This window comes from Macaca thibetana, chromosome 12, assembly GCF_024542745.1.
Source record: "Macaca thibetana thibetana isolate TM-01 chromosome 12, ASM2454274v1, whole genome shotgun sequence".
Taxonomy (NCBI): Eukaryota; Metazoa; Chordata; class Mammalia; order Primates; family Cercopithecidae; genus Macaca; species Macaca thibetana.
The window spans coordinates 91670714-91692863 of NC_065589.1; the positions used below are offsets into that span (position 1 = coordinate 91670714).

The 22150-nt window shown below is 40.5% G+C and overlaps 2 protein-coding genes across 2 annotated transcripts in view; both read left to right on the forward strand.

The window, feature by feature from the left end:
• RND3 (Rho family GTPase 3) overlaps positions 1–22150 on the forward strand; it is a 1016315-nt gene that overhangs the window by 216400 nt on the left and 777765 nt on the right. The gene's annotated exons all lie outside the window — the stretch shown is intronic.
• On the forward strand, positions 7352–20552 carry RBM43 (RNA binding motif protein 43). The gene is made up of 4 exons (XM_050750417.1): positions 7352–7713; positions 13068–13278; positions 15954–16042; positions 17126–20552. The coding sequence occupies exons 1-4, from the start codon at positions 7711–7713 to the stop codon at positions 17882–17884; spliced, it is 1062 nt and encodes a 353-aa protein (XP_050606374.1). The 5' UTR covers positions 7352–7710; the 3' UTR covers positions 17885–20552.

The following is a 22150-nucleotide window of genomic DNA, read 5'->3' on the forward strand; positions in this document are numbered from 1 at the left end:
TTTAGTTTTTAAAGTTATATTATTCTCAGGAGTACTGATTTTCACCTTTAAGGAATGAGAGATGGTGCCTAAAAGCTACAATTTATGATAAATCTTCATGTTTACCATTTAAACAAATCCCTCATGTCTATTACTCTTTTAAAATAGAATGACTATTTAAAGCTCTCAAAAATAGTAAGAAGAAAACTTTAAAGTTCCTTTTTAATCTCCATTGTGCCAGTTTCACAGGCACGGAAGACATTGTTGATAGTCTGTGGCAGATTGCCTACCAGGAAGAATTTTATGTTAATATTTATTTAGGACAAAGTTGAAATAGTCACTTTTGTTTTTTGGGGGGGGCCACTTCAGGCAGTAAAATTGATAATTCAATTCTAAGTTTTCATATGTGTTTTTTGATAAACATTTCTAGCTTAGAAAATGATACTTTTCCTTTGGATTCCTTTCCCCCTCCCCCAAGAGCAGTCTGGCTGGATGTCAGAAAACAAGTATTGGCTCTCCTGCTTATTCCTAGAGTTTTAGAGATTTTACAGAAGGACAGCTGTCTTTGAAAACTTACCAAAAGTACATATTGACTATTTAATATACTGAATATTAAGAAAGGGGCCTTCACATGTATGTCCAAGATGAGCTAACTCCAGATATTGCCAATACGATAAGTCAGATAGATACATATGTGGAATTACAAGTTCCTCTTGCTGTTTGTTGATTTATCAGGCAGGACGGGCTAGGTAATGCCATGGTAACAAACAACCTGCCAAACCTCATGGGCCTAAACAATTCTTACCCGTGCTGACTATCCAGCACAGGTTGGCAGGGGGACTGTGTTTATCCTCATCACTTAGAGACTCCATCTTGAGACAAGAATCATGGAGGTGGAGGAGAGGGAGGAGACATGAAATCTGGAAAGTCTTGTATTAGCAACTAAATGCTATGACCCAGAAGTGCTTCTTGTCATTTCTTCTCACATCTCGTTGGTCAGAAATAGTCACAAGGCCCTATTCAAATAGGAGGGACTTGGGCTGGGCACGGTGGCTCATCTGTGTAATCCCAGCACTTTGGGAGGGCAAAATAGGAGGATCACTTGAGGCCAGGAGTTCGAGACCAGCCTGGGCAACATAGTGACACCCTCTTTCTATTTAAAATGTAAATATATACATATATATGCTTATATATCTCTCTTTTAAATCTAAATATATATTTGATGACTAGGAAATTCTGTCTTTTCAAAAGTTAGGAGAACCGGATATCTCTGAGCCAGAATAATAACCAGCATATCCTACCTGTCCTACCTGTCTTACCACCAATATTTAGTTCATTCCTCTTCTCACACAAAATACACTCAAAGTCATCTCATCCTTAAGGAAGCAAAACAAAAAACAAAAAGTTCCATCCAATCGTGATATTAAATTCAAAGTGCATGAATCCTAAGTGCTCTACATCAGGTCTGAATGTTACTCCTCTTTATGCAGAGACCCCCACGCATCCAATATAGAGTAGTGGAACTTGAATAAGATAATTGCAATAAACTCTTACACTTGGAAGGGGAATGAATGGGAGACACACAGCAGTCACTGGGCCAAAGCAATTCTGAAATCCCATTCAGTAGATGTGTGCTCCATACTTCAAGGGTGTGGAATTTGGATTAGGTCCTGATTCCATTCTCTAAGAATTCTCCTGCTCATTGTCCTTATGGCTCTTGAACATTCTTCTTTTTTTTTTTTTTTTTTTTGACGTGGATTCTCACTCTGTCACCCAGGCTGGAGTGCAGTGGTGTGATCTCAGCTCACTATAACCTCCGCCTCCCAGTTGAACATTCTTCCTTTTTCCATTATTCTTCTTGGCCATACCTAGAATGGGCATTTGAAATCTCTTCTTGGAATCTGAAAAGCTTCCCTAGTGCACTTCCTATGATCAATGTTTGTGACCAAAATTATTAAAGTTTTGAACAGTCATGTTCTCTTTAGTCTGGAGTAGTGGTTATTTAGCTGGTAAAATGGAAAAACTCAATAGGCATCTTGTCTATTTTATTCCGGCAAGCTTACACATCCATAGTTCTTTTCTAGACTTACTTTTTAGAGTTGCTACTATTCTCTGCTTTCTTAGCCTCATGCTTCTTTCACTCTCCTCATTTAATTACAAATACTTTGGGTCTATCAGGCCACACTTTTGCTTTCATTTCCTTGAGCTATTTTGTCCAATTGAAAGGGTTTACTGTATTCCACAACCTTAATCGGTGTTTTCACTCTGAGAGCTCTTAATCTATTTAGAGATTTACACCTTGATTTGATCCCCGCCATAAACCGGAGTTCTAATCAGTCTTTGTTATTCAACAGGTTTCTTGGTTTTATCGTTTATTATTTGGGAATGAGAAATGTTTCTTCCAACCCCATAAGTTGGAAGTTCACATTTCTGGATTTTCTCTATTCCCTTTCATTCCTGCTTTCAAACCGGTCAGTTCTTGTCTAAAGTCATTTCTTTCTTGTATTACTTTGTTAAATGCACTCAATGATAACAGACAAATGCTAGTAACTTTCTGCTTCCCATACTCAAAAAAAAAAAAAAAAAAAACCTCCCAAAACCACAAACTAATTAGGTACATTATCTGCTTTCCAAGCTATCACATGACAGTTTTACAAAGTACTTTTATACTACATAATGTGGGTCACCTCCTTCTAATCTCTGATGTCTATTCTCTTATTATCTGCCACTTGGCCTCTAAGCCAAAGCCATGTATTTCAAGTAGTGTTTGGATTGTGTGTTTTTCTCTTGGCCATAGTAGTACTCTACTTCAGAATACCAATTTCTGTATCAATCAGAATAGGCTATGTGATGCTGATGTGAAAATGTTTAAAATTTAAAATTTTTAAATGTTAAATCTTTTTAAATTTCAGAGACTTAAAACACCACACATTTATTCCTTCCTCAAGCTACATGGCCATTGATGGTTCAACAAAAAGAGCTCTGCTCATGGTAAACACTTAAGGACCCGAGCTCATGGCAGCCACCATCTCTACTACTGCTAGATGTCATGCCAGAGGAAGAAAAGAGTTTTGCAGGGTCTTTAACTGGTAATTAAATTTTTGGCCCAGAAATGATACTTGTCACTTCCACTCACAACTCAGAACTAAGCATATGGACCTACCCAACCATAAAGGAGCCTGGATGTTCATTCTTACCATATGGTTGGAAGGCAGAAAGCCAAAACTGTATGGAGAATAGCATTAATGATACCTGCTTGGTATTAAAAAAGAAAAGATGCTCAATCTTGAAAAATACACATAGTATAATGGAGATAATAAGAATCGCCAAAAGTACATCTCCAGAGATAATGGTGAATATTTTTGTGTTCTCCTTTCCATTCGTTTTTTTCCCCCCTAACCACATCACATTGAATGCTGTAAATATACCCATATATCCTATGCTATTTGTTACTTCCTTATTGTTGGGAATGAGGTTGTTTCTAATTTCTTCACACTTATAAATATTCTGATGTACATAAGTCCTTATATGTCTTGGTACATAAGTCATTTTCTGCAGTTCTGACCTTACTTCAAGGTGATAATTACTAGGTTGAAAGGCAGAAGGATGAAAAACTCTTTTCAGGATCTTGTTAAGTGAGGCCAGCATTGCTTACTAGAAAGGTAGGCATTGGTTTGTACTTTCACTAACAGTGTAACCAAGGACTACCTCATCGTTCCATTTCAGCACTGAATCCCACTTACCTAAACATGTTTTCTTTATTCTATTTTTGGAAATTTTCATAACACATCCCAGGGTTTTATGAAAATAAGTAATTACCAAGATACAGGTGAAACATCCTGTAATGGGTTTTGCTTTAGTTTTTTGGTATCACAAATGAAAAATGTTCAGGAAAATGTTGATTTTATTTATGTATTTCTTTAGAGACGGAGTCTCACTCTGTCGCCCAGGCTGGTTGCAGTGGCGCAATCTCGGCTCACTGCAACCTCTACCTCCCGGGTTCAAGTGATTCTTCTGCCTCAGCCTCCTGAATAGCTGGGACCACAGGGGTGTGCCAACTCGCCCGGCTAATTTTTTTGTATTTTTAGTAGAGATGAGGTTTCACTGTGTTAGCCAGGATGGTCTCGATCTCTTGACCTCGTTATCTGTCCACCTCGGCCTTCCAAAGTGCTGGGATTACAGGCATGAGCCACCGTGTCAGGCCCTCCAATTTGATTTTATTAAAGCTTCAAGACAGAAAAGTACAGTGAGGCAAGAGGCCTTATAATTAGGGCTATAAGATGTTAAAAGATTTTCTTTGATGCAGTTCTAGTTAGTAATATGCTGCTAAAATAATTTGGCCACATTTGGAGTCCTCTTCCTTCAAGGGTGTTGGAATAGTTTGGCACATATATGATTAAAGGTTACTCTAGGTCATGTTCGATGGCACAGACAGGTTGACCTGAATTCCCAACTCTAATCCTAGACCTCTCATCATTTTCTGGAAGAGAATGGAGACTTCAGTTACGAGTTAGGGAAAGCAAGAAAGACATTCAATATGAGCAAACATATAAAGATATTTTCAGAAAGGGGCCAGGGCTATTAAGATGGTATAACGGGGTGATGGAATAATGATTAACAAGGAAGATACACTGGGTGATGAGAGCTAGTCTTTCTGAAGAGAGGTTACTGTGTTGGAAGCTGAAAGACTGAGGGGGCGTGACTGCCCTCAGCATTCCTGCTGGGTGGCATACTCAGTTTGTCAGTTTGCCAACATTATGCATTTATGAGAACAGTTTGCTGTTTACTCATACAGCCTTCAGTGGTATACTGAGTTGATCACGACCCTCAATCTTTCGGCCTCCAACATTATTGTAGCTAAGACCCAAGAGACAGCAGGAGCCAGTCAAGTGAAGATCAGGGCGGAGCTATTGAGGCAGGGACACAGTACATAGGTCAAGGAAAACTCCCAGGCTGATAGCTTGTTGTGATTGCAGCAGAGGGTCATGGCAGTGGTAGGAGATCTGGCCAGAAAAAAAGGATCAAGGTCATTGTGGCTCAGGTGAAAGCAATGAAAACAATGACGTGCTTAAACAGAAGTCAAATCTGATTTACATTTTAAAAAGATCCTTCTGGGTGTGGTAGCAAGAATGGAGTGAGGAGCTAGAGAGGATGGAGACTGGATGAGGATGGTAGGGATGCAGCTGGAAAGAGGGACTGATACTAGGTCCCTCTGGAAGGCCTGTTGTTGGGGTATACAAAGAAGGATGAGGAAAAGAGAAATCAAGGACTGGGTCATGAGCTTGAGCTCATGGGTGGACAGTGCTGCCAATTCTTGAGGGGGAATTAAGAAGGGGAGAAGAAGAGTTCTACTTGTTAAATTTCAGACGCTTGCTTGACATTCAAGTCAGCACTTAGATACATACATCTGGAAAGAAAAGATAAATTGGGGAATTACTTACAGATCTACCTCATTCTGTTTTTCTTTTTTTTTTCTTCTTGAGACAGAGTCTTGCTCTGTCGCCCAGGCTGGAGTACCGTGGTGTGATTTTGGCTCACTCTGTCTCCAGGGTTCAAGGGATTCTCTAGCCTCAGCCTCCCGAGTAGCTGAGATTACAGGTGTGTGCCACCACGCCCGGCTAATTTTTGTATTTTTAGTACAGACGGGTTTCACCATGTTGCTCAAGCTGGTCTTGAATTCATGAGCTCAAAGTGATCCACCCACCTTGGCCTCCCAAAGCTCTGGGAATGCAGGTGGGAGCCACTGCTCCCTTCCTCATTGTTTTAAAATCTTCATAGCCTTGTGCCTTACTGATATACCATCAGCCATATAATAAATAGCTCCATTCAATGATAAACTAGGTGGATCCCAGTTTATAAAAAAATATTACTACCTGTATTTCAAGCAATAAAATAAAATTTCTATACAATATCTTAGTACCATTTGTGCACTATAACTTCAAGTTCAGTTCTAAAAGTAGAATTGCTGAGACTAAGAATATGTGCGTTTTACATTTTTTTGCACTTTACATTTTGATAAAAATCTTTAGACGTATTAGCATCTATCTATGCTTGCAGCAACTCTGATGCTTTCTTACATTCAGGCTAACGCTTTTTAGTTTTCCAGATCTAGCTGTGGAAAAATGGTATCTTATTATTTCAATTTCCATTTCTTAGGAGTGGGATTGGGTTTCTTCATATCTGCTAGCTATCTACCTTTGTTCTTCATGCATTCATTGATTTGATTTTGAAGTTTGTCCAGAGATTCTCTGTGTCCCCATAGGTGCCATTCAGGGGTCCTATACTAAGGCATGGACAAAGTGGTGAGCTCTCTGTTGGCAGGGACCTGGCGCTTTCATCCTGTGTCCTTAGCACCCGGTAGAGGTCCAAGGGGGCTCCTGGTCTGGGCTGGGAAGGTGACCAACACGGGGTTGGGGGTTGAGGTGGGGGTCGGGGAACTGGGGTAGGTTGTACAGAGGAAAAGGCACAGGTGAGGGGTGGGGGAAGACGAAGATGGCTGGACAGATAATAAGGGCGTAGGAAAGACATTCAGATTTCACTGAGCGAAGGGCTTTTAAAAACTGATGCTAGAAAAACTTTACTTGCTGTTGTAAAAAACCATCTGTGTGAAGTAGAAATTGGTATCAATAACATTATAGAGAATACGTACTAAAAAGTAAAGGTAGCTGGATGTAAAATTCTGGTAGCAGTTTAATATCCTAGATGGTTAGGTTGAGGCCAGCAACTAATGAGGACAAAAGCCTTCTCTATGGGAAATTTTGGACAATTATCTGGAGAAATATTACAGTGAGCATAAACCACATTGAATTGTTTTCAAAAGTGTTGTAAAGTTTCATGTAGTAAAAAGGTTTTAGCCACATGCCCTTCAACTTCATGGCATCGAATATATAAACACAGAAGACAGCATGCATGCAAGATATGTAACTCCCTTACATGCTAATGCATGCGATTCAAAACTGTCATGACATCTAGGGCTGTCTGCAACTACGAGATGACTGACGTTATGAAAAGCGTAGCCCCCCGAGTATCAACACAGGAAGCGGCCACCACCTCCTATGTGTTTTCCCTTTTTGCGTCTTTTCTTTTTTAAAATCAACTCTGCTGTTGTTGCTGCTGCTTAGCAAAACGGGTAAAAACAAAATTGCAATCATTGATGCATCACCCACAGAATCCCCAAATTTCGTGTCGAGGAATCCTCTCGGCCTCTCTCCAGCGTGCTTCCAAAAGTTGCAAAAATACGGAGCCCGGGATTGACGTTATGAAAAGCGTAGCCCCCCGAGTATCAACACAGGAAGCGGCCACCACCTCCTATGTGTTTTCCCTTTTTGCGTCTTTTCTTTTTTAAAATCAACTCTGCTGTTGTTGCTGCTGCTTAGCAAAACGGGTAAAAACAAAATTGCAATCATTGATGCATCACCCACAGAATCCCCAAATTTCGTGTCGAGGAATCCTCTCGGCCTCTCTCCAGCGTGCTTCCAAAAGTTGCAAAAATACGGAGGGCGTCTGGGCAGGCGCTGGCAACAGCCCTCCTGAGTCTGAGCTCCCACCCACAGGCCACGAGGTAGCAGACAGCCGGATCGGGTGGAAGGGCCGCCCTTTTCTTCGTAGCCTCCAAGGGAGCTGGAACAAAAAAACGAAACCAAAACCTGCCTGCTCGCTCCTCTCCCCATCCCCCGCGTTCCGCTGGTTGTGGGCTTCCTGCGGCCGCCGAGGGCGCGTCTCTCCTCCGCCATGGCAAGTTCCTTTTGCTTTGGATTTTGCGGAGCAGGTCCATGCCTGCACCGTCGCCATGGTCCCCTAGAAGGGCGCGGAACCGGGCGCGACGGGCCAGGGTGCAGGGCTGCGCGGGAAGGGGCGGCGCGCGGAGGGGCCCTGGGGATCCCGGAGAGCCGTCCACCCCGGCGGGCAAACTCAGGTCAGCCTCGCTGCAACTTCCCGGGTGGCGGCACTGCGTGCTCCTGAAATTCACATACGGCGGTGCGGTGTAGGCCCGCTCCAGAAGCGCAGGACTAGGCTGCCACCTCCCGCACCCACTGCACAGGCGACGGGGACGCAGCCGTTTCCTCGAGGAGCTGCTTCGCAGGCTATTAGGGCTTAACTGTTGGCCTCCCACGCCTCGGGGGGAACAAAAGTGGACTGATTAGCCAGAAATGGAGGCCACAGTGCCTTTAGAAAAGGGCTAGTAAGAACGAGGACGCAAGTCAGGAAGACATCCTCATGTCTTATGTCTGCCTTGGTGCGAATTCTTGTCTTTTGTGGTCTTAGTTTTCCCTCTAGAGACACAAAGGACGTTTTTACTATTAGTGCTGGTGAGGAAGAAAAGTTAGCAAATTCAAAATGTAGCCTCTGTGTTTTGTTTTGTTTCCATCAATCGCATAAAAGCCTTGGCAAGGCCTTTAATTCCTGCTCTGAAATGCTAGAGTCCCGGAAATGCAAAAGCAATTGTGAGAGGCAAGTGCGTTTTTGTTGACCTGGTGGCGGTAAAGGCGTCGTCATTCAAAATGAACAACTGATTTTGAGAAAATCAATATAAACAAATGCAGTGAATGAATCTTCTTTTTCTTCCCAATGCCTTACTTACAAAAGTAAAGTTTTTCTATATACTTTTTGCTTTCTGAGAAGATGGCCAAGTCTGTTATAACACAATACTGATGCAAGGAAAAGCGCCATCACCTTAGTATCTCTTGGCTAAAAGCTGCTGGTTGCAAAGTCCTTGAAAGGACTGTCTTTCTCTAGGACAATTCTTTATCTTAATCGTGGGTAGAAGAGATTAATAACCCTCATTATTCATAACTGACCTCAGTAAAATTATCTGTATTAGCCATACTTTCTCCAACCTACGAAACGAAGGACAAATACTGGCAAGTCATTGAAGTACTAATTCATTAGATGATTCATAGAAACTAGTTCTTACCAAACAAAATTTACACCTTTATGTTTTTTTCTCCTAAAAATACTGGTTCAGGGAGAAGTTTCTTTGATTTTAAAGATAAATTACATGTAGACATTCAAATAAAGAAATACAGTATTAGTACTAATGAGGGCATGGAACTGAAGTAAGATTTCCTGAGTTTAAATTAATTGCATGTTTTTCTTTGATATTGTTGGAGTGCAGAAAAAGATCCCCTGCCGGGCGCGGTGGCTCACTCCTGTAATCCCAGCGCTTTGGGAGGCCAAGGCGGGCGGATCACGTGAGGTCAGGAGTCTCTACTAAAAATACAAAAATTAGCCGGGCGTGATGGCACCCACCTGTAGTCTCAGCTACTCGGGAGGCTGAGGTAGGAGGATCACTTGAACCCAGGAGGCGGAGGTTGCACTGAGCCAAGGTCGTGCCGTTGTACTCCAGCCTGGACAACAGAGCGAGGCTCCGTCTAAAAAAAAAAAAAGACTTTGAGAGGCCAAGGGGGTTGTGGAGCACGAGGTCAGGAGTTCGAGACCAGCCTGGCCAAAATGGTGAAACCCCCGTCTCTACTAAAAATACAAAAATTAGCCGGGCATGGTGGCTGGTGCCTGTAGTCCCAGCTACTCGGGAGGCTGAGGCAGGAGAATCACTTGAACCTGGGAGGTGGAGGTTGCAGTGAGCCAAGATCACACCACTGCACTCCAGGGTGGGTGACAGAGCGAGATTCCGTCTCAAAAAAAAAAAGAAAAAAGAAAAAAGAGAAAGATCTCCCAAAAGAAATAAACACAAATGAGTGAGTGAATCTTCACTAGAAAAATAAAGTTTTTCTTTATGCCTTTTGCTTTCTGATATGATGTCCCTGCCTTTATTCTTACATTGACAGGGTTGAGCACTTCAATTTTTTTGTAGCCATATTTAAATCTTCAATATTTTTGTTTTTATTTTATTTTATTTTTTTTTGAGACAGAGTCTCACTCTGTCACCCAGGCTGGAGTGCAGTGGCACAATCTTGGCCCACTGCAACCCTCACCTCCCGTGTTCAAGCCATTCTGGTTCCTCAGCCTCTGGAGTAGCTGGGATTACAGGCGCCTGCCACCACTAATTTTTGTATTTTTAGTAGAGATGGGGTTTCACCATGTTGGCCAGGCTGATCTCAAACTTCTGACCTCAAGTGATCTGCCCACCTCAGCTTCCCAAAGTGCTGGGGTTACAGTCGTGAGCTATTGCACCTGGCCTTTTTTAAGAGTTAGCAGGTTTGTCTAAAGGTAAAAACCAATAATAATGTAAACAGTAAATATTGTTTATAGCAGGTCCCAATAGTGTGCTGTGATTACTTTTTCTCCTTTTGGTCCAATGTTATGTGTATTTTTCCTTTTCCACTTCTAGGAAAATGTTCCCAGCAAATGGGTCAAATGGATTCCCTCCCTCCCTCCCTCCCTCCCTCCCTCCCTTCCTTCCTTCCTTCCTCCCTTCCTTCCTCTTTCTCTTCTTTTCTCCTTTCTCTTTTCTTTTCTTTATTTCTCTTCTTTCTTTCTTTTCTTTTCTTTTTCTTTCTTTCTTTTTCTTTCTCGTTCTTTCTTTCTTTTTCTTCTTTTTCTTTCTTTCTCTTTTCTTTCTTTTCTTTTTGCATTCCATGATTTTTTTTTTTTTTTTTGGACAAAGTCTCCCTCTATTGCCTAGGCAGGCTGGAGTGCAGTGGTGCTCACTACAACCTTCACCTCTCAGATTCAAGCCATTCTCCTGTCTCAGCCTCCCAAGTAGTAGCTGGGACTATAGGCATGTGCCACCACGCCCAGATAAGTTTTGTTATTTTTGGTAGAGATGGTATTTCACCAGGTTGGCAGGCTGTCCTCGAACTCCGCCTGCCTTGGCCTCCCAAAGTTCAGGGATTACAGGTGTGAGCCACCTTGCCCAGTCTGCATTCCATACTTTACTTAAAATCATGCAAGTACTTATGATTTTTAGGCTGGGGCCCCTTCAAATCCCATAAATGGGGGAGAACTTGCTCTGGGATATAAATGCTAGCAGATTCTCTCTGGAGTGTTCATTCAGGCTTTTTTTTTTTTTTTTTTTTTTTTTTTTTTTTTAGACAGAACCTTGTTCTGTCACCCAGGCTGGAGTGCCGTGGTGCCATCTTGGCTCACTGCAGCCTTGAGCTCCTGGGCTCAAGTGATCCTCCGATCCTCCTATCTCCACCTCTGGAGTAACTAGCTGGGACTACAGGTGTGCACCACCACACCTGGGTAATTTTTTGTGTTTTTGGTAGAGACCGGGTTTCATCTGGATTACAGGCGCCTGCCACCACACCCAGCTTATTTGTAGTAGAGACGGCATTTCACCACGTTGACCAGGCTGGTCTAGAATTCCTGACCTCAGGTGATCCATCCGCCTCGGCCTCCCAAAGTGCTAGGATTACAGGTGTGAGCCACCGTGCCTGGGCTTCTTTTTAAAATTGTTTTACTTTCATTTTATGGGGCTCTTGGGATGGACAGGACATTGTGTGTGTGGTGTGTGTGTGTGTATGTGTGTGTATGTGTGTGTGCGGGTGCTTACACTGTCTTCCTGATCTGGTAGGTCAGAAATAGTTTCAGTGGAGTCCTATTGAATAGAGAGGCCTCTGAACTGAGGGCCCCAAATTCCTTTCTGGTCTGCTAACCATTACTGTAGCCCATGAGCTGTCCTGTCCAACCCCAGGTAACTTAGGACAGCTTATGTTTGAGCTTGGGTGGACTAACTGTATAAAAATTGGGAGAAGCTTATAAATCCATTTCCCTAAATGAGGCTGAGGGACAAATTAAAACATTTAAATAGAAGCCTTAACTGGATAATAAAAGCTCAAAGAGAATGAGCCCAAGGAAGGATTTACTTGCAGTTGATACTCTGTGTCTAGCATGGTGGCAGGGTCTGCAATAGTGTGTATTTGCTATGGCTGACTTCAGATATGTGCTGGAAGGCAGGATTTACTCCGTTGCAGTCCCTATGTTATTGCCAGGGCTTTGTTTGTTTGTTTGTTTGTTTATTTATTTAGAAACGGAGTCTCTTGCTGCCCAGGCTGGAGTGCAGTGGTATGATCTGGGCTCACTGCAACCTCCGCCTCCTGGGTTCAGGTGATTCTCCTGTCTCAGTTTACCGAGTGGCTGGGATTACAGGCGCTCGCCACCACGCCCAGCTACTTTTTGTATTTTTAGTAGAGATGGGGTTTCACCATGTTGGCCAGGCTGGTCTTGAACTCCTGACCTCAGGTGATCTGCCTGCTTCAGCCTCCCAAAGTGCTGGGATTACAGGCATGAGCCACTATACATGGCCCAGGAATTTTTTTTTTTTTCTTTTATGATAACTTTCCTGATTCTGACAAAGTAGGGAATGTGTTTCTTAGTCTCTCACATACTTTAGACTCTACAATGTAAAGAAAACATATAGCCACCTCCAAATACCATATTTTGTGGTTAGTTTGACTTATTTTTAATTAATAAATTTTTAAATTTATATTTTTGATCTTTTCCTTTGTAACTTCTTCCATTATTTTTAGACCTTCCTAAATCAGACAAATATTAACCAATATTTTCAACTTATTAAAAAAAGGATGGTAACTTCTTCCATTATTTTTAGGGCTTCCTAAATCAGACACATATTAACCAGTATTTTCAACTTATGAAAAAAAGGGTGGCTGGGTGTGGTGGCTCATGCCTGTAATCCCAGCACTTTGAGCAGCTGAGGCAGCAGATCACTTGAGCTCAGGAGTTTGAGACCAGCCTGGCCAACACAGTGAAACCTTGTGTCTACTAAAAATACAAAAATTAGCTGGGTGTGGTGGTGGACACCTGCAATCCCAGCTACTTGAGAGGCTGAGGCAGGAAAATTGCTTGAACCCAGGAGGCAGAGGTTGTAGTGAGCTGAGATCACGCCACTGCACTCCAGCCTGGGTAACAGGGACTCCATTTCAAAAAAAAAAAAAAAAAAAAAAAAAAGGTTTAATTTTTACATTTAACTCTTAAATTCATACAGAGTTTATGTTGGTATATGGTGTGAAGCAAGGATTTACTCCCCTATACCCCTTTTAAAAAGTATCTAAACAGCTGCACCAGTACTTTTATAGAATCAGATATTCTCTCTACTGAAGTGTGATGTCACCTTTATTACGTAGAGTCTTGTATTTTTAAAGAATAACCTACTGTTTCTCTTACAGGCATCAGTTTTGAATGTCAAGGAATCCAAAGCTCCTGAAAGAACGGCTGTAGTTGCTGGTCTTCCAGTTGGCCTTTTTAGTGATCAATTATTGGCCCTATTAGTAAAGAGCCACTTCCAAGACATTAAGAATGAGGGTGGAGATGTTGAAGACGTGATATATCCGACAAGAACCAAGGGAGTTGCATATGTAATATTCAAAGAAAAAAAAGGTATTTCTAAATCAAATTTTTGTAATTTTAGAAATACTTCTTCAATGAAATTTAAAAATTACATTTTATTAAAATGATCCACAGAACTGGTAAATTTTAAAGTAGCTTTTTTTTTCTTTTTTTTTTGTTTTGAGACAGTCTCACTCTGTTGCCCAGGTTAGAGTGCAGTGGTGTGATCTCAGCTCACTGCAACCTCCACCTCCCAGGTTCAAGTGATTCTCCTGCCTCAGCCTCCTGAATAGCTGGGATTACAGGAGGTGTCCACCATCACACCCAACTAATTTTTGTATTTTTAGTAGAGACGGAGTTTCACCATGTTGGCCAGGTTGGTCTCAAACTCCTGACCTCAAGTGAGCTGCCTGCCTTGGCCTCCCAAAGTACTGGCATTACAGGCGTGAGCCACCACGCCTGGCTGAAGTAACTTTTTTTTAAAAAAATATTTTATTGTGAATATACAAATGGCATGATACTGCTTTAGGAAGAAAAGATATGAAAATGGCTCATGATAAAGTTGCTAGTGACTGGCAAATTCTTGAAAACTTTTTTCTGAATTTTGAATCTGTCTGTATCTCGGGGTGAAAGTGTTACATTTTATTGTAGAAAACCTGTAAAATACAGACAATGGAGAAAAACCCCATAAAGATGATATATAATCTCATAAACGAGATGACTACTTTGGGAATTTTCAGGTGGCCTCAACTATATATTTTAGAATAAGTAGATATTCTAATATCGTATCTGCCTCATTACTGGCAAAGTTGAATTGAGAAGTATGGCTTGACTCTGAGATCAGATTGAGTCATTCTGCTCCCTGCACCCAATTCTTGACTTAGATGGTGAGGAAACTGGGTTGGCAGAGCACACACACCCCTTCAGCCTCATGGAACGGGCAACCTTCTTTACAACTTAGTGGCTGGCAGAAAATACATTGCCAGAGAAAAACAAGTCTCCATGCCAGGCTCTTGGAGGTGAACATACCACATGGGGGTAGGAGCAGAGGAAGAGACCTTGCTTTGCTTGAGGGAAGACAGAGTCCAGAGAAAGATCCAAGGCACTATGGATTTTCAGTACCTTTAGCTGTCACCATTAATTAAGTCATTTCTTCTCAATGGGGATGTTCAGGTAAGGGAGGGCAGGAGGGGTCTCGGGGGCTCAGTGGCTCAGTATTTCTCTAAGGAGATGGTAGTGTTTTTGAAAGTTAATATTTTATATGTTGAATTGGCAACTCAGAGAGAGATTGAGAGGGAGAGATTGGCCTTGGTCATTCATTCATAAATATTTTCTGAGTACCTATTATTTACCAGGCAACATGCTAGGTCTTGAGGATACAGCAATGAGTGAAATAGGCAGAGTCTTTTTTTCTTGAAATGTACATCTGGACAGATTTTAAACAAATGAATCTATAATATGTTGGGTGCTTTATTTATATACAACTTAGATATTTGTTTATTTAAATATTTTTATTTATGATTATATATTCATAAATAATAAGTGCTATGACAAGATATAAAGAAGAATAAAGGGATAGAATATGATGGAAAGTGCTGTTTTAGATGACTAGGAAGGGAAATGCTCTGTTTAGGTGACATTTGAGCAGAAGCCAAGTAAGGGAATGATTCATGCAGATAAGCAGGGAGAACATTCTAGGCCGAGGGAAGGACTGGTAATTCTGTGAGTGGGGAGCATGCTGGGTGTGTGGAAGAACAGCAAGGAGGCCTGTGTGGCTGGAGTGGAATGAGCTGGGGGATAGTGATAGGAAATGTGGTTAGATGGGGAGCTGGGGCCAGTTTATGCTCAGTAATTGCTGGATCATGGCAAGGTGTCTGGGATTTTATTCTGGGTGACAGGGAAGGTTTCAAGCAGGGGATTGACAAGATTGGACTGCCTTTTCTTAAATGAGCAACCTAGCGGCTGTTTGAAGAAGAGGAATTACTATTCATCGTTGGTTTTGATAGGGCAGTAGCAGGGCAGGTGATAAGAACTGGTGGGTATTCGGGACATGTTGATGGATTAAATGTCATTTTCTGCGGTAAAGAACACTGGGGACAGAATACATTTGGAAGGGAGATAGTTATCAAGAGTTCAGTTTGGGTCAATGAGATGCCTATTAGGATAATGAGGTAGAGTTCTATAGGCAGAAGGGAGAAAGATGGAGGCTGAAGATAGAATTCTGAAAACGATTCATGTAGAGATGGTGTCTAAAGCCATGGAGATTGTTGAGATCACCCAGGGAATGGGTATAGGTTAGCAAAGAAGCATGAGGCCTGAGGTCCAGGTCTTGCCAACGTCTAGAGAATGGGAAGAGAGGAGGATTAGGAAGGAGACTCAGCAGGTCAGCCAGTGAATTGGGAGGAAAACCAGAATAGTATGATAACTTGAATCAAGAATGTAAAGTCTTCTTGTGAGTTAACAGAGATGGGGATATACCTTTATTTTTTTTTATTCATGCATATAATGCCTTGTGTGTTTTATAACATGTGATTTGGATCATACTTACACATAAAATGAACTTTAATGAGTTAAAGTGCGACAAAAAAGTGATCTGAATGTTGAATTTAGAGGAAAAATGTAGAAAAAAGCTTAGACATTCTTGTATAATTGAATATGCCTATTTTATTAAAAAATTATTAGTGTATCGTGCCATAAACACTTTTGATGCCAGTGTTTCCACTTAGTTGCAGAGAATGTCATCAGACAAAAGAAACACCGGCTAGCAAGGAAGGCTAGACATGCTGAACTCACAGTCTCTCATTTTAGTGACAAGGTAAGGTGTGATGCTGAAGGTGTACTGATAGTCCTGTATCCCATTTCTTCTTTGAAGTTTTTCTTACGGCAGGAGACACAAAGTGCTCTCACTCCATGACTTCTAGGAAAGAAAATGCAAACTCCCTGAGTCAGTGTTAAAGGCCAACCCTGGCCCTTGAAATTTTGGTTATCGCCTTATCTGTTTTTATCTTTCTATGTGTGTCACTTAATGTTTTATTTTACAAAATGTGTATTTTTTGAGACAAGGTCTTGCTCTGTCACCTAGGCAGTGGCATACTCTTGGCTCACTCTAACCTCTGCCTCTTGGGCTCAGGTGATTCTCCTGCCTCAACCTCCCGAGTAGCTGGGACTATAGGTGTGCACCACCAGGCCTGGCTAATTTTTGCAGTTTTTGTAGAGACAGGGTGTCCCTATGTTGCCCAGGCTGGTCTTAAACTCCTGGACTCAAGCAATCCTCCCACCTCAGCCCCACAAAGTGCTGGGATTACGGGGGTGAGCCACCACGCCCAGCCTCACTTAATGCTTTTAAAGTGATGGTAAGCTCTTATACTGTCATGGATGATGGCAGGTACCAACCTAAAGGCTTATTTTGGGAAAACACAATTAGAATGAACATTAAAAAGAAGCTTTGAAGAGACAGGAAATAAGAAAAAGAGGAAAAAGTTAAAATACAAAGCAATGGTTTACTAACTTGATTCTGTAAGACACTCAGAATTGTATGCAGCCATCTGATGAACTTTAGACTGGGGGTGGGAATGACTCTTGGGGGACCCCTATCCAAGCAGAACCAGAGCAATTTATATGTATGGTTCTGCATAAAACTGTTTCAAAAAAAAATTCTGCCTCTAAAAATTATTTGAGCACCTCTGTTTTGGGGTATGTGGTGAGGGAGTGTGAATCCCAAATTGAACAAAATGGGATCACTTTGATGGGCTGCCCTGGTACAGGAAGTCTGGGGCAGGCACCTGGGGCCTGGTTTAGTGCAATTTCTGCAGAGACAAGAAAATGGCAGAAAAGAACATGTTTATGTAGTCTCTCCCACTAGGCAGTACTGTTTTCATTTCTCTCTTTTTAATTTTAGATCTTCAGCTCTGTAAATGCCATCCTTGATCTTTCTGTTTTTGGGAAAGAAGTTACTCTAGAAACTCTGGTAAAGGACCTGAAAAAAAAAATCCCGAGTTTAAACTTCAGTCCTTTGAAACCCAATGGAAGAATCTCCGTGGAAGGATCATTTCTGGCTGTCAAGAGGCTCAAAGAATCTTTGCTAGTAAGAGCATGTTCTCTCCTAGAAAAAGACAGAAATTTTACCAGTGAGGGAAGAAAGTGGAATAGACAAAATCCCCAAAGGAGTCTACAGAGAAGTAATAACCCTTTGGCATCAGTCAGGACTTTAGTACCTGAGACTGCTAGAAGTGGAGAAATGCTTGTGCTTGACACAGATGTTTTTCTTTACCTGCACCACAAGTGTAGATCTTACGAAAGCACACTGAAAAAATTCTGCATTCTGAGTCAGGAGAAAGTGGATGGTGAAATCACCACAATTTGTCTAAAAAACATTCAAGTTGGTTCTCAGCCAAACAATGCAAAACATGTAAAAGAGCTCATTGAGGAATGGTCACATGCTCTTTACTTAAAGCTTAGAAAAGAGACATTTATTTTGGAAGGAAAGGAAAAGAAAGAGAAAAGAATGATCAACTGGGCATGTGAACAATTAAGTTCGAGATACCCTGAAGTCCTGATTAACTTTTATAGGACACACGTTGACATTATAGGATCTTCTTCTGACACTTACCTGTTTAAAAAAGGGGTCATGAAATTAATAGGGCAAAAGGTTAGTTAATGAAATCTCAGCAATATAGTCATAAGGGCTGCTTTCCCTTGCTGAGCAGTGACCATTGCCATGAATGAGGCTAGCTTTACACACCCTATCTCATTAATCCTTATGCTCATCCTTCATTGTCAGTGTTGACTATTCTCATGTTATAGTGGAAGAAACTAGGATTTGGAGAAGTTAAAACACTTTTCTGAAGTTATCCAGTTGACAAGGAATGAGGCTGTGGCTTAGCCCAGTCTATCTGATTATACAGATAATATCTAAGGAATAAAACTTTGAAAAAAAACTCACTAAACTTTTTTTTTGTTTGTTGTTTGTTTTTGAGACAGAGTCTTGCTCTGTCACCCAGGCTGGAGTGCAGTGGCGTTATCTCGGCTCACTGCAACCTCCGCCTCCTGGGTTCACACCATTCTTCTGCCTCAGCCTCCGGAGTAGCTGGGACTACAGGCACCCGCCACCACGCCCGGCTCATCTTTTTGTATTTTTTTAGTAGAAACGGGGTTTCACCGTGTTAGTCAGGATGGTCTCGATCTCCTGACCTCATGATCTGCTCTCCTTGGCCTCCCAAAGTGCTGGGATTACAGGCGTGAGCCACCGTGACCGGCAAACTCACCAAACTTTGAGGGAATCTTACTTTCTCTGTAACTCCAAATTATTAGAAAATAATATTTATTAAAAAGTAACTTTAACATATGAGAGGTTTGAAAGGTGATTATTATGCTATGGGCAATTTCTTAACGTTTACAGTTTGTGTTTACTCCATGTAGAATTAGAATACTGGCAAAAATCACTGGGGAAACTACTTAGGTGGAAAGCATATCTGATGCAGGTAATCATTATTTGACTAAATTCTGTTGTTTCAAGGCTGCTGGCCACATAGGATGTTTTTACTACTACTTTTTTAGCCTAAGTGCTTACATAAATTGGTGATTCTCTTATAATTGTTCTCTTATAATTGTGATTCTCATATGAATTGAGTCATTCTTGTCACACCCAACTAAAACAGAGTCAAGAAGCTAGGGGGAAAAAGTACTTGACACACATAATATTTCTCAAAGAATATAATTCTCTGTGAGCCTGGCTACTGAAACTACTTGCTGTAACCTGAGACCAGTTTTGTCTATAGCTGTTGAGATAACTTGCTGTAACTCTAGGACTAATTTTGCCTATGGCCATTGCTCACCAGTTGGAACTTGCCAGCTCCCTAGAGCTTTACTAATACCAATGAGCTTTCTCTTAAGACCACAAGTAACATTCTTCGTTTAAAATAAAACCCTCAACCTTCTCTTTGTTGAACACACTAAAGATCACCTAGAATTGAAATTCTTCCTTCTCAAATAAAACACTAAATTTAGACTTTTGTGTCTCCATTTTCATTTTGACTTTGACATACATGGTGTCAGAAGTGAGATACAAAGCTGACTCACCTCAGGGAGAATCACTGGCCTTTGGGGCTATGGCATGAGGTACCCGTGTTGGGGCCCTTTGAACCCCCCACACCCCCACGACTTTCACAGGTCATCCTTTCTCCTCCCAATGAGTATCTCTAGGACAGAACTCTCAAATATGGTTTGAGTTCTGTTTTATTTAGGATATGATTAGGGAGAGGTTGTTCCCCCTCTTGTTTGGTAGATCTGTTGGGTAGAATTATTTTCCCCCAGTTGACCTCAGCTGCAAGGTTTGGACCTTGAGGCTTGGATGAGGGAATTTTTCCCTTTCTTTGGAGAAGGCTTATCATTCTTACTGGTAAGCATGTATTTTATTTTCTGTCTGGGCTTTTATTTAATTGGCGTTTGTGTATTCAGTGCTTGCATTTACTTGGGTTTTGCATAGTTGGTATTAAATCAGAGCACCCACGAAATGAGCTCTCAAAGTTCAAAGTCATGCCAGAATATTTTCTAGAACTCCAGCTAGAAACATATTCAAACATTACAGGGATCATTTAGTCTGTTGTTCTTAAAACTGAACTAAAAGATGGAGGCTATAAAATCATATACTCCAAATAAGATATGCATATTTCATTGATATCTTGAGGCTAAAAAAAATTAAAACAAAATACATTCAGGATGCAAATAATTGCCTTGTTAAAAAATACTGTCTCAAAGGTGGCTGGAACTTTTTCTTTTCCTGACCTTTCACCTCGCCTTCTTACAATATCCCCACTTTATCCTTCTCTAAACAGCTATTCTAACATACTACATAAAAAACAAAAACACTTGAAAACCAGCAGATATAAAAGAAAGTCATTTTGACCTTCCTACTGTTTTTTTTTTTAAAGCAAAGATGAAATTCCTATGTAAAACCTTCCTCCCTATACAAAAAAGAATGGCAACATTCTTATCTTCAACAACAAAGAATTGAGTCCAAGAAAATACTGTATAAACCTTGTTAAAAATCACTGTTGTCTTTTGGTCCTACTCACATAATTCAGCACACTTTCACAGTTAACTATTCTTTGTTCAATTCAGTGCATTGGTGAGTGACTCAAACTGCTTTATCCCAAATTTGATTCACAGCCTTTATAAGATTGCCTATTAAAAAAGCTTAAAGCTTATCCTTAGCCCATTTTGTCAGAAAAATAATTTGCGTCTAATCATTTTTATAAACTGGTGAATTTTTTTGTGTTTTACTATATCACGACTAAAATTCTAAAATAAAAGTTCTGATATCTTTATATGTATGTATATGTGTTTAAATATGTTTAAGTGTATGTACATATATTATGTTATATGTTGTATCTACATAAAACCTGGTGTAGTCAGCCAGAAATCCCTTAAGAAATTTTATTCTGATTTGTTTAAATAAATTAGCACTCGTATAAAATGTATAGTAATTAACTCCCAGTTTTTTTTAGTTGATGTGGCTTAAGTAAATCTTTGATAAATTAATTGGTTTTAAAATTGTGGATAAAATAAAATTAGAAATGTCTTCAAAATTGTCAGCATACATTTTTATCTGGGTTTACTGGTCAGATAGTTTTATATTTGCCTCTGCTAGATGTTTTAAAGTCATAAAGCCTAAAACAAAATTATCTTTGTTTATATAGTTTTAAAATAAATATGATTAATATTGTTGATGTAATAAAAATAGCTATAACTTTTCTGAGTTATCAACAGGGTGGCTGTTTTTAACTTTAAGGTTCTTACTTAAACCTTAATATCAATATAAACCCTTGATGGTAACAGTCTATAAAACTGATTAATAAAAGAAATGACTAGTTCTATCTCAATTTTCATAAATTTAGGAATAATAATTGAGAAATAAATAAATATTATAAATGAAATAAACATTTATAAATGAGCTTTTCATGTAATTTTAAAATGTTAAAATTATGTTAAATGATACTTATTAAATGTCTGGATCATATCCCAATTTAAAAATAAAAAACAAATTGCTAAATACATAGACGTTTGTTCTTGGCTTCTTAGGTTTTATAAAAGGACTAAAAGTATTTAGGTCTATTAATCAAAATATAAATTTAGGAAAATACAATTGATATAGTAAAAAAACTTATATGGTAAATTTTTATCCTAAGATAAAATAATTGGTTGTTAAAATTTTTATTTTTTATTTTTATTTTTTGAGAGAGTTTTGCTCTTATTGCCCAGGCTAGAGTGCAATGGTGTGGTCCCAGCTCACTGCAAATTCACCTCCTGGGTTCAAGCAGTTCTCCTGCCTCAGCCTCCCAAGTAGGTGGGATTACAGGCACCTGCAACCACACCCGGCTAATACATTTTTTTTTTTTTTTTTTTTTTTTTTTTTTTGAAGCAGAGTCTCGCGCTGTCACCCGGGCTGGAGTGCAGTGGCGCGATCTTGGCTCACGGCAACCTCTGCCTCCCGGGTTCAAGCAATTCTCCTGCCTCAGTCTCCCTAGTAGCTAGAATTACAGGCGTGCACCACCACGCCCGGCTAATTTTTTGTACTTTTAGTAGAGAGGGGGCTTTCACCATGTTGGCCAGGCAGGTCTCAAACTCTTGACCTCAAGTGATCCACCCACCTTGGCCTCCCATCTTCCTGGAACTTTTTGAAACAACAAGAACTCAAGGTGCAACAATTACAGGTGGATACTTTTTCATAGCACATACCCCCAAAAACCTGGGCATCCTGGGTTACATAATGAGCTCCTTCTTGGATTATTTGCAAGAGTCTTCTACGTGGGCCTTGTATACCACTACCAAGTTCCCTGTACACCACTACCAAGTTCATGTGTTTGACGTGATTCCTGGTATCTGGGAGGCTTAGACTGGAGGTCTGGTGTTAATTGACTCACTC

What these genes read in the sequence shown, in the direction of transcription:
- RBM43 (XM_050750417.1), top strand. An exon ending in AATATTCAAAGAAAAAAAAG is followed by an intron (nt 13,279 to 15,953) that starts GTATTTCTAAAT and finishes GTTTCCACTTAG; the next exon opens with TTGCAGAGAATGTCATCAGA. An exon ending in TCTCTCATTTTAGTGACAAG is followed by an intron (nt 16,043 to 17,125) that starts GTAAGGTGTGAT and finishes TTTTAATTTTAG; the next exon opens with ATCTTCAGCTCTGTAAATGC.